The sequence below is a fragment of the Bidens hawaiensis genome, unplaced genomic scaffold (genome assembly GCF_021521415.1).
Source record: "Bidens hawaiensis isolate Kalapana, Puna unplaced genomic scaffold, B.hawaiensis_p1.1 tig00037575_1, whole genome shotgun sequence".
NCBI lineage: Eukaryota > Viridiplantae > Streptophyta > Magnoliopsida > Asterales > Asteraceae > Bidens > Bidens hawaiensis.
In genome coordinates this window covers 38,940-50,900 of record NW_027496554.1, presented here as the reverse complement: position 1 = coordinate 50,900, position 11,961 = coordinate 38,940, and the positions used below count along the sequence as shown (strand labels likewise).

The 11,961-nt window shown below is 35.2% G+C and overlaps 2 protein-coding genes across 2 annotated transcripts; both read right to left on the bottom strand.

Annotated features, from left to right (window-relative positions):
- Positions 1-2,688: 2,688 nt before the first annotated feature.
- Positions 2,689-5,627, bottom strand: LOC143589474 (cold-responsive protein kinase 1-like). The gene is made up of 3 exons (XM_077070226.1): positions 5,183-5,627; positions 3,817-4,614; positions 2,689-3,248 (listed from the first exon to the last, which is right to left on the bottom strand). The coding sequence occupies exons 1-3, from the start codon at positions 5,454-5,456 to the stop codon at positions 2,773-2,775; spliced, it is 1,548 nt and encodes a 515-aa protein (XP_076926341.1). The 5' UTR covers positions 5,457-5,627; the 3' UTR covers positions 2,689-2,772.
- A 1,110-nt stretch (positions 5,628-6,737) lies between these two features.
- Positions 6,738-9,746, bottom strand: LOC143589481 (receptor-like protein EIX2). The gene has a single exon (XM_077070232.1). The coding sequence runs from the start codon at positions 9,744-9,746 to the stop codon at positions 6,738-6,740; it is 3,009 nt and encodes a 1,002-aa protein (XP_076926347.1).
- Positions 9,747-11,961: the final 2,215 nt, after the last annotated feature.

The following is an 11,961-nucleotide window of genomic DNA, read 5'->3' as shown; positions in this document are numbered from 1 at the left end:
TACCGGTGAAGTAGTATGGTCATGTAGGCGGACGGGTATTCATTAACTTTTCCTCAAATAACGTAACGTTTTTTTTTTAAAGAAAGAATTATTTTTAATTAATTACTTATTTATTTACTAAACTATTTTTGATGCTTCGTATCCGTTAACGCTACACACCGTAATTAAAGATGATAAGTTCGGGTCGATGATGCCATCGGATCCGGATGCGTCCATGTATGCTTCAATTGATGCTGACTCAGCGGCGAAGAACGCCACTGGGTAATTAATTGCTGAGTTTATATATTTGCTGCTGTTGTTGTTGGCTTGTTCATCCATTTTTCAGTTAATTTTGGTTCGTTTCGGTTAATCGAAGTCATCGGTTAATCCATTTTTGATAATCAATTGGTTTTCAGTTGCTTGGTTCTGTTTATTGGGTTAAGTTTTTGCTTAAAAATACATGAAATGGAGGTTTAAAAACTAGAAATGTATGCAAACATGGTTGGTTTGGTTTGGTTCATTTCGGTTAGCCGTGGGTACCAAAAAAAATGATAATCGATTTTTAAGTTATTAGGGTAAACCGAAACTGACATCAAAGTTGTCGGTTAATCTATTTCAATTAACTGATCGGTTTTCGTTAATTGGCTCGTTTTATTCGGTTAGTTTGTAGGTTTTTGGTTCGGTTAATAACCAAAACCAAACTTGGGTTAAGTTTTTGCTTAAAAATACATGAAATGGAGGTATATAAACTAGAAATGTACGCAACCGTGGTTGGTTTGGTTTGGTTAATTTTGGTTAACTGTGGGTACAAAAAAATGATTATCGATTTTTCAGTTAATTTTGGTTCATTTTGGTTATTGCTCACACCCCACTTGTTAATTCATCGCTTCAGAGATGTAATTATGAAACATTCTTTTTGCTCAATTGTTGTGATTACTGCTGCACAAGTTGGTTAACCGGTTTTTTGTTGTATCGGTTAGTAACCAAAGCAGCTATAGGTCAATGTGGTCAAGCTGGTTTGATCAATAACCGGTAAGGTTAATAACGGGTTTTTGTAAGTCAATAACCCTGACCTATGAAACCGAAACAGGTTAACTGCTTAATCGGTTAAAATAACGTTTTTTTAATAAAAAAAGGTCAAAAGAATTTAACCCAACAAATGCCTATTTATACTAGTAGAGGGGTAAAATGGTAAATTAAAACCATTTTAGAACGGTTATATTGTTTTTTTTTCAGATGGATATAACCGGTTAACCAATTTTTAACCACTCTAAAAAACCAGTTGGATGCTCCAGAACTCGAAACCAATTTTTAACGGTCGGGTTGTATCGGTTTGAAACTTGCTTTTTGTCTTATTGGGTAATAACCAGAACTGGTTACAGTTCGTGAAACCGGTTTTTTTGTGCACCACTAGTTGTGATTATTAATATGAAGTAATTTGTTGGTACAGGTTTTGTATAATCAAAGGACCGGAAACAGTTCAGGACTTTGATAAAATGGATAAACAGGAAATTCAGGATAATATCCCGAGTCGGCGGAATAAGATATTTTGCATATGGAGGAGGTGAGCAAGTTAATTGACTCTTCATGTTGGTGGCAGTATTATTTGTATCTTTTTTTGCGATATATATAACCTCTGTTTTGCAGTCTTAAACAAATCTCAAGCAATAAATCTGTGCTTGTTTTAGCTTTTTAATCTTATTTGTATTGTGAAATCTGATCCCAGTTGGAGCTGAAATTGGGAATAGGAGGGACATCATATGCGGATTTTATTTCGAGCATTCATCTTCCAATGCAGCTGAGGTATCATAAGCAAAGTGTGACTTTCTCCTACTTTTACTTTCAATATACAGTGCTTGCTAATTTTATCAGAACACAGTATCTTGTTCTCTTGTTTGTTTTAATTAAGTGAACATTGGATCAGTAGTCATGCATATAACTTATCAGGATGGAAATGAGAAATATATAACATGATACTAATATGCTAAGCTTCTTTGATGTTCATCAAATTAGTTGGCAATTAGCTTCTCTTTTGGGCTCATTATGGTTTTCTTTTGATGCATAAATTTAGTGATGTTGATCCCGTAGTGGCATCCTTCTTTGGAGGAGCAGTTGGCGTGATCTCAGCCATGATGGTGGTTGAAATAAACAATGTAAAACAGCAGGAGCACAAAAGATGCAAGTATTGTTTAGGAACAGGTAACAATGTTTTAATGTTGTCATTGAATTTCAAATTTTGTTTTGGTAACCGAGACAAGTTAGTTGGATATTGTGTACTAGATAGATTCCATAGATTCCATTATCCTGGAATCTATTGTGTACTAGACAAGTTAGTTGGATAACGGGTCAAGACATGAAGAAGAACCAGAATACGGTGGGATAACAAGTCGAAACATGGACACATTTGTTGGATAACGGGTCAAAATCGATAGGTTAACTGGATAACGACTTAACGAGTCAAACATAGACATGTTAGCTAGATTATGGGGCAAAACATGCCATCTTTTGCGTTTGATATTTATTATTTTGAGCTGTGATTTAAACTTTAAAATAAAAGGGTTGATTTAAGTTTAAACATACAAAATTTTCTCAACATTGCATACAACATATGTTAATTATAGAAGCAACAACAGCAATTCAAAACTCATCTTAAATTAAAAACAACAACATTAGTAACCACTACAACATTAAAAGTAACAAGTTAGTAAACCACAACATCTACTTTCCTACAAATACCTTCTAAAATCCATTCAACTAACAAGCAACAAAGCGGTTAAAAAAACGAAAAATCAGTTAGCACAATGGACTACATAGCTCTTGTACAACTTCTTCAATAGATGGCCTCTGGTCAGGGCTTTCATGGGTGCACATCAATGCGACTTTCGCAAACTTTGCAGCTTCTAGCTCACAGAACCTTTCGTGTAAATTCGGGTCAATAAAGTCAATGAACGTGCACGACTCGGCAGCAAACCGGGCTGCGCTAGCAAATTTCCGTTTACCAGAAATTATCTGGAAAACGAGAACTCCAAATGCGTAAATGTCGCTTTTTTGGGTGAACCGGCCCGTGGTGGCGTACTCGGGAGCTAGGTAGCCCATGGCAGCACTGGCTTTAAGTGATGAGAAGACGGTGTCTTTTGTAAGAAGCTGATGCAGGCCCGAGTCAGAGAGTAGTGGTTTGAATCGTTGGTCGAGTTGCACGTTTTTGACTGATATGTTTTGATGAACCAGAGCCGGTTTGTTTATTTTGCTCCCGTGTAAATACTCTATACCTGCACAGGATAACAACTAGTCAGTCTCGTAGTTAACCAAACCCGACTAGTCTGACCCGTTTTGAAATGGGTCAAATGGGTAAAAGTCAACCAAACTATTCACAAGATTACCTAATAATTTTAATATTACAACTTTTGTATTCATATTTAAAAATATTTTAAAAAAGAAAAAAGTTCAACACATCAACCCAACCAGGCCCGTTTAACCATTTTGAGCAGCCCGTTTTGAAATGGGTCAACTGGGTTTAAAAACTCGGCAGGCCGAATAGTACAAAAGTCACCCAAAGTGCTTACAAATCACAATTAACTATTCACAAGATTAATTTACAATTTTAATAGTAAATTTTTTGTAATCATTATTAAAAATAAAATAAAAATAAAAGGTGACATCAAGTCGGCCAAAACCCGTGTTAACCACTCGTGAACCGCTCGTTTTGCAACCTCTAATGATGAAAACGGAGGTTCGGTTTGACTTTTGAGGTCAAATATGCACTTTATACATGAAAATTCATAGTCAAACGTATTATCAACCAAAATTTATAAATGTTATTAGGAAAAAAGATCTCACCTTTAGCAATACCGTTAATGATGGAAGCCCGAGTCGACCAATCAAGAACATGATCACCATCCTTCATGTCAAGATACCGTAACAAATTCCCATTAGGCACAAAATCATAAATAAGAAAACACTCGCCGCGCCCTTTTGAACAACAAAAGCCTCTTAATCTCACTAAATTCTCGTGCCTCAAAGACGTTAAAACATTCAAACCCTTCAAAAACTCGGCTTCTTCAGACTTGCAGCTACTCTTAATAATACTTTTTATAGCCACAACCGTCCCGTCTCTCAGCATTCCTTTATGAATAGCCGAAAACACACTTTTTCCTAACAAATTCCCGGGAGCAAAATATTGTGTCGCGGACTCGATTTCCTCCAAATTAAACCGAAAACTCCTCATGATTTCTTGCGACACCCCACCAAACCGACGACCCTCGGCTAACGGGTCCCACCCGTTTGGATACTCGAGGTTGATTAGAGGCGACCCGTTTTTCCTGCATACTTCGTGAGACGGGGCAAACGTGTTTCCGGGCTTACGAACGCGGTTTAGAAAATATGAAACGGCTAAGAAAGCTATGACTGATAGTCCCACTATTGCTACAACTACTCCAACAATAATGGAAGCTTGTGGAGTTTTTGATGACTTTGAGCAATGTGTGTCGCTGCAGTTAAGCTTTAAGTCGGCTGTTTCCGGAAGGTTCTTTGTCGGTAGTTGATCTAAAGAACTGCAAGCTCTCAGGGTTGCAAATTCAACGCCACATAGTCCCAAATTGTTTCCATATTGAAAGCCTTCAGCTAATCTCTTCAAACCTTTTATTTGAAAATAAAAATGCATATTAATTAGATGTGACAAGAAAACTAAAAAAGTTCGTATTTTTGTATTTCAAAAAACACAAATCAATATAGTTAGTTTAGCACCAGTGTCTTTTGTGGTGATTACAAGTTTTATTTCTAGCATATACAAACTTTAGGGATGTTTGGATATCTGTTTTGAAAGTGAGGTCTGAATTAAGGGTGTTCACAGTCTGGTTCGGTCGGTTTTAACAAATATTTTGGGCTGAACCGTTTATATTTTTTAAAGAAAAAAAATACAAACCGAACTGGCCAGGTTCGGTCGTTGGACTGACCGGTTTTCACAGTTTGATGGTTCGGTTTTGACAGTTTAGCAATTTCAAACAAAAAGATTATTTTTCCAAAAGAATAATTTTGTATTAAATTTTATAAGACGATAAATACCGGTCGTGTATATAATATAAAACTAACTTTATATTACGAATAAACGATGGTGTTTAACATCAAAGATTCGATCTTTGCGTTCGAAAAGCAACGAGGAAGCACATAAGCACATAGCCAAGAATAATAATAACCATGACAATACCTATAGGCACATTGCCGGAGAGAGTATTATTTCGCACATCTAAAACTCGAAGCATAGGTGCATCAGCCAGTCTTGTCGGTATTGAACCAAAAAGCCGATTAAAACTCAAATCTAGCCTTTTTAGCATCCCTAAATCACCCAAACTTGCAGGCAATGCACCACTGAGCTGGTTAGATTGCAAAGAAAGAACACTCAGCTTTTTCATGGACCCGAGTTGAGTTGGTATGCTTCCACTTAACTGGTTGTAGCAAAGCTGCAACACTACATAAAACATATACAAATTAGATAATATCCATTATTCCATTAATATTATTATTCAAGATAAAGATTTAAGCAGCCATCATAGTTTCAAATGGTTGTCTGGATAGAGGTCGGACAGCCGTTTTGACAAAAAAATTACAATGTTTAATCGTTTATGGTCAAAACGGTCGTCTGGCTATAGGCCAAGTGGCTGCTTCTGAGTTCTGACCAATAATTTTCAAACCAGGCCAAACAAGGGGTGTGCTTTAAACCGAAAAAACTTCTCCAAAACCAAAAAAAACCGAACCAAAACAAAAACCGGCGGTTTGGTTTTATGTTTTTTAGAAACTGAATTATCGTTTTGGTCGTGGTTTTGCATTTAATTAAAACAGAAAAATTCAAACCAAACCCAATTTAAAGGTTTTCGCTTTTTAAATCTTGTTATAAATAATTTATGAGAATTTGATAAATATGTAACTCAAATAAATTAAACCAGATGTATACAAATCAATTACTTATTGATTAACAAAGCTAGCAAAATAATTTAGGCTCGAATTTATTATTTTGAGTCTTTTTTGTTTTTCGCCCCAAAACTTTCTAAGCTCAAATAACTAAACCGTAATAACCGAACCTAAACCAAACCAAAAACCAGTAAATAATTTTAAAGTTTGACTTTTTGTATCTTAATATGTAACTCAAATAAATTAAACCAAATGTATACAAATCAATTAGTTATTAAAATTAACAAAACTAACAAATACTTTAGGCTCAAATTTATTATTTCGGGTCTTTTTTATTTTTTGCCCCAAAATTTTCCAAGCTCAAATAACTAAACCAAAATAACCAAACCCGAACTAAACCAAAACCAAACGGTTTCAAAAATTCAAAAACCAAAGCTTTACTTTTTTTGTTCAATTTTAACCCAAACTGAACCACCAAATACTGTTAAAACGGCCGTTCTGGCCAATAATTTTAAAGTTTGACTTTTTTTTACGTAAATATGTAACTCAAATCAATTAAACCAAATGTAAAGAAATCAATTAGTTACTAATTAACAAAACTAACAAAATAATTTATGCTCAAATTTATTATTTCAGTTCTTTTTTATTTTTCGCCCCAAAATTTTTAAGCTCGAATAACTAAACCGAAATAACCGAGCCCGAACCAAACTGAAAGCAAAACCAAACGATTTCAAAAATTCAAAAACCAAAGTTCAATATGGGTGATCATACAAGAAAAAACTAAAGTTGTAACTTTATTACAAATACAATATGTCTATCTTTTCAAAGTGAAACTGAACATATCACAACATTCTTCAACACTTATGAAACACGTTACACCAGTACTTACAAATGACATCACATATCATATACTTCAAGAAACCAAAATATTTAATTCTCCACCTGGTGCTAACAATCAAAGGAACTATAACCACCCAAAAACCAGCAATGAGCCCAAAAACACTGCTGGTAATTAGTCCCAAATCTGCTACGTGTGCTCCGCCTTTTTCCTCTTCATCTTCATCTTCATGGTGGGCATCTGGTACTGCAACTGCACAACTTTCAGGCAGCGGATCTCCACACAGTTTGTTGCCACAGAAGCTGGACTCGGTGAAACTCTGCAGTTGTGTGCTTGTTGGTACTCTTCCTGTAAAATTGTTGTAGGACACATTGAAGCTGCTCAAAAAATTCAAGCTTGATAAACTTACGGGAAGTTCACCAGAAAGCTGATTAAGAGACACATCAAATGATTCAAGTAAATTCATATCTCCAATGTTCTTCGGGATGCTCCCAGTCAGTTGATTTCTTGATAAGTTCAAAGACAGTAATGAATGAAGTGCCATTAGCTCACTTGGGATGTGCCCAGTTAAGTTGTTACTTGAAAGGTCCACAATTAGCACAAGCCTGAGGATAGTGCTATATGTGTCTTCTCTTCCTTTCATTACTAATGAAGCACTTGGTATATTTCCAGATACATATATACGACTAATTGACATTAAGAAAAATCTATCATCTGAAATATATCCTTTTCCAGCAAGGATAGTGAAATTTTTGAAGCATCTTGGTATATTTCCAGATAGGTTATTATGAGCAAGGTCCAATATATGAATACGTGTAAGATAACAAAGCTCACGAGGTATAAATCTGCGAAAATTGTTTGATCTGAGATTGAGAATGCTCAAAAACATGATTTTTGTTCCCAGCCATGTTGGAATTCTGCCAACAAATTTGTTTCCAGCAAGTTGAAGGATCCATAATTCTGTCAAGTTCTTCAATGAAGATGGCAATCTTCCAGAAAGCTTGTTGTTACACATGTTCAATGAAATTAATGAATATAAAGATCCCATAGTTCTTGGAATCCCACCTGATAGATTGTTGTTCTCCAAGCTTAAGAATTCCAAATTCTGGTACCTCTCCCAGCACTGATTAGGAATGCCACCTGATAGATGATTATTTGCAAGATTAAGAGCTCTGAGCTGCTTTCCACCATCAGAGCATATCAATTTATGTAACATTCCCTCAAATGAATTATATGATAAATCCAAGACATGTATCAAAGAACTATTTGAGAGTTCTGGTAACTGTCCAATAAACTTGTTATGACTCAAGTCGAGTATAAGCAGTTTACTAGGGATGCCAAGCAACCTTCCTTGAATATGATTTTGTGACATATGTAGATATTCTAGATTGGGGAATGATCCCCAAAATGAAAGAGGCATGGTTGATGATATACTGGTGTTACTTATCTCTAACTCTCTTAAATCGCTCTGTTGTAATAGCCACAATGGAAATTGAGGCCCTATATCCCAAGATTTTAAAAACAATCTTTCCAGTCGGAAATGGGGATTCCAATTTGCTAGGCGCGGTCTGAGGATCAAGTTATTGCCTGATCCACTTAGGAATTTCAATCTTTTTAGGTTGGCGAACGGAGCATCTGTAACCACACCCATCAACAAATTATTGGAAATATCTAAATATACCAAATTTGAAAGTAGACCGAGACTATCTGGAAGGGTGCCATTCAGTCGGTTATTCGAAACACTTAATTCCTCCAACGAAGATAATCCTCCAACTGATAATGGAATTTGACCAGAAATAAGATTCTTATCAAGAATTAAACACTTCAGATTTATCAATTGTCCAAGTTGATCTGGTAGATGACCAGAAACTCCTGAGTCATCAATGAATATTGACTCCACGATAGGTGATTTGCACTCGAAAAAACTTTCTAGAAGGAATGTTAAACTAATATTACCAAAATTGTTAGCTGACAAATCAATCTCTCTCAAATTACAAAGGTTACCCAATGATTTAGGTATTGCCCTTGTAAGTTGATTAAATGATAGGTCAAGGCTATGAAGAGTTGTGAGGTTGTGAAGGGAATCAAGAGCCAAACTGGAGACACCACAGAAACTAATATCTAATGATACGAGATTACTACCAGACAGCCCTTTTAATACAAACGAAGAATTCATGAAACTGCTCCCAGGCACATGAAGCAACCTGAGAGAAGTCATGTTATGGAAGCCCTCACTACTACTAGGAATAGGTCCGTGAAAATCACACAAACTTAAATCTAATGAAACTAGACTAGTCAAACTGAAAATCCATTGTGGCACTAAACTGTTACTGAAATCGTTACTAGAAAGGTCAAGCACGGAAAGGGATGTAAGATTAAGACTAGCAACATGTGGGTGTCTATGCATGAGTTGACAATAAGACAAATGAAGTTCAACCAAAGAAGGAAGGGTGTTGATAACCTGAAACCAATCAATTGCTTTGCTAAGATCTAGACCACTCATATCCAGGTGATGCAAGAAACGAAGACCCGACAGCCATTGCATATTCATTATGCTAGTTGATTCAACACTTACATAAAAGCTTCCAAGACCGAGGGTGCGCAATTCCGACAGATTCCCCAGCTGAGGTGGGACTGTTCCACCAAATCCAGAAAGTGAGAGGTTAAGATATCTCAGGTTTCTAAGAGAACCCACAAACCTGGGAATTTGCTTTTCACCAAAATCATTGAGGCTCAAGTCTAAATGCTTTAGTTGCTTCAGATTTAGCAGAGATGGGCTTAAATCTCCTCTTAGTCTTTGCTTCCAGCATTCTTCATATGCTTTCTCTGCAGTGGAATAATCAACAAAATAACAATATTTACCTTGAAGATGAATCTTGTGAACATGACCTGTTACGTTATCACAAGCAATTCCAGCCCATTTGCAGCAATCACTATTCTCCTCTATGACCCAAGATGCAAGTCGACCAGCATCATCTATGAGTCCATGCTTGAACTGGAGAAGTGCTTGTCTTTCATCATCCATGCATAGCATAGCATTTGAATTTGTATTAGACAAACAGAAATGAAACAAGGCCATAAAAAGAAGAATGGAAAATAAAAAACCAGCACTCATATTGATGAGAACAATAATGGTAACTTGTATTCTTAATTGATCACTGAACTCAAGTTCTGAAAAAGCAAGTAAAGAGCTAGCAATATATAGACTCTATCGTTGAAACAGTCAATGAACAAGTCAATATCACTGGCCCAAATTTTATGTGGTTACATTCGTTTTAAAAGTTAAAACTGTTGTAATTCAGAAAATATGCAGTTTGCTTTTCTTCTGATGCAGAAACTTGTATATATTAAAGAGGAATAAATCAACCAAACGATTAATCTTTTATTTAATAGAACTTGTCTATATAAAAGACACCATGTTCCCATGCAACACAACTTTACAATACATCCCTGTAAAGTAACTGTAGATAACTAGCCTAATAAGTAAAATAATTTATGCGTGTTAATTAATATAAAAGCTCTTTGTTATTATCCTTTTGGTCATTAAAAGTTCTATAACATGAAATTAGTCAACTTGTGGTGTTTCATCTGATATGTATTTGTTACATATATAAGCACTACTTGTAGATTCACAATAACAAAATAGTTTTAATTTAAAAGAAGTATTGTGAAGTTGGGAGGCATACCAGGCAAGGTTGTCATTTCGGATCCCGAGCCCACCCGGGTTTTTGTCCCAATGTGTGTTACGCCAGAGAGTTCGGCTCTTATGACAACCGGCTATATGGTTTCCCGGGGAACGCCCAAGCCAAATTCAAATTCTGAAGCTAGTGTGAGCCCGGTTAAAACAACATAGGTTGATACTTTGCTTCAATCTTTTATCGCTTAAGTTAGTCCATTTGTGAACTGAGTTATATTTTAGGCTTTAGGTAATAAAGTGATTACTTGTATTATGTTCTTGATTTGTTGATTGATAATTGATTTAGAAATAATCATTCATACAATATCAATTCGAATTCAAAAGTAGGAATATGATCATTCAAAAAGACAAAATAAAAACTAAAACGTGATGCTTTAACAAATAATTTGTTAAAAAGGCCTAAATATTTTATTTTAGTTAGCTTTAGATTTTCAAAAACATTGAACTGGCCGTGTGCAAACACTACCCCGGGGTGTTATTTGGAGGGCAACCAACAAATTGTTTATGCTGTTTATATATAATTTAAATTGTAAGACTTAATTATTGGGTAATGGTTGCAATGAATGGATATACCATTACACCATTTTTTGTCAAACCCCCTTGTTGACGCCGACACGTGTCGCAGAGCGCCCCAAAGGAAGGGTTCTGATTAAACATGGTCTAATCATTACAAGAGAAAACTTGCCTAGCACTAACCACAAATAGTCAAAATTGTACCCTGTCAAAACCCAATATTTAAACTCTATGTTAGTATATGTTAAATTATATAGGTCTATTAATGTATTATTAATGATTTATATTTGTCCTCAATATTAAAGTTAAAATATTATTTAATCTATTTATTCTATATTCTATGGATTGTAGGCTTACGAGATGACCACATGTTTAAGTTCAAACCCAAATTTTTCTCTTTCTCTTTCAACAGCAGCTTTTATTTGTCCGTAACGATTATATTTAAACTATGAAAACTCAAGTAAACAGATAAAACAAACTCGCCAACTCCACTTTCACGACACGTTAGAAAATCAATGTGTTGATACAAATTGGATCATTCCGTGAAAAAAATGGGTGGGCATCATGCAAATACTGTCAAACTCGAATGCTCAATTATTGTTTGATCCAAAAATTTCACTGTCTATAATAATGCTATATATTAAAATTGAGAACCACACATAAGTCAAGTAAACTCAAAAAAGTCCATACATCTTAAGTTGCATGACAAGTTGGAAAGCAATTGAAGTTAACATGACAAAAATATCGGGTTCACGAAGAAACTAAACAAATTTAAAGCAAGTCAAGTCAAGGTAAATCGATTTTGTGATCATTATTCATCAATCAAACATCTAAGGGTATGCTTGATTACTAGAGTTATACGAACATATAACTTTTGTAATTTTCAAAACAACCTCTCATTGGATTTCTTTTTTCTTAAAACAAAAGATGCTTGAAGTAGCATAAAAAGAGAACCTTTTTTTTTATATAAATCAAATTACCGAGAAGCTCTTGTTTCATTTTTTTTGGTTGGATTTGTGTGCCAGTGTGT

Excerpts from the sequence above, each read along its gene's own strand:
- LOC143589474 (XM_077070226.1), bottom strand. The coding sequence starts at position 5,456 with ATGTTTTATGTAGTGTTGCAGCTTTGCTACAACCAGTTAAGTGGAAGC. Across the intron at positions 4,615-5,182 it reads CTCCGGCAATGTGCCTATAG|GTTTGAAGAGATTAGCTGAA; the intron begins GTATTGTCATGG and ends TTCAAATAAAAG. Across the intron at positions 3,249-3,816 it reads CATTAACGGTATTGCTAAAG|GTATAGAGTATTTACACGGG; the intron begins GTGAGATCTTTT and ends TATCCTGTGCAG.
- LOC143589481 (XM_077070232.1), bottom strand. The coding sequence starts at position 9,746 with ATGGATGATGAAAGACAAGCACTTCTCCAGTTCAAGCATGGACTCATA.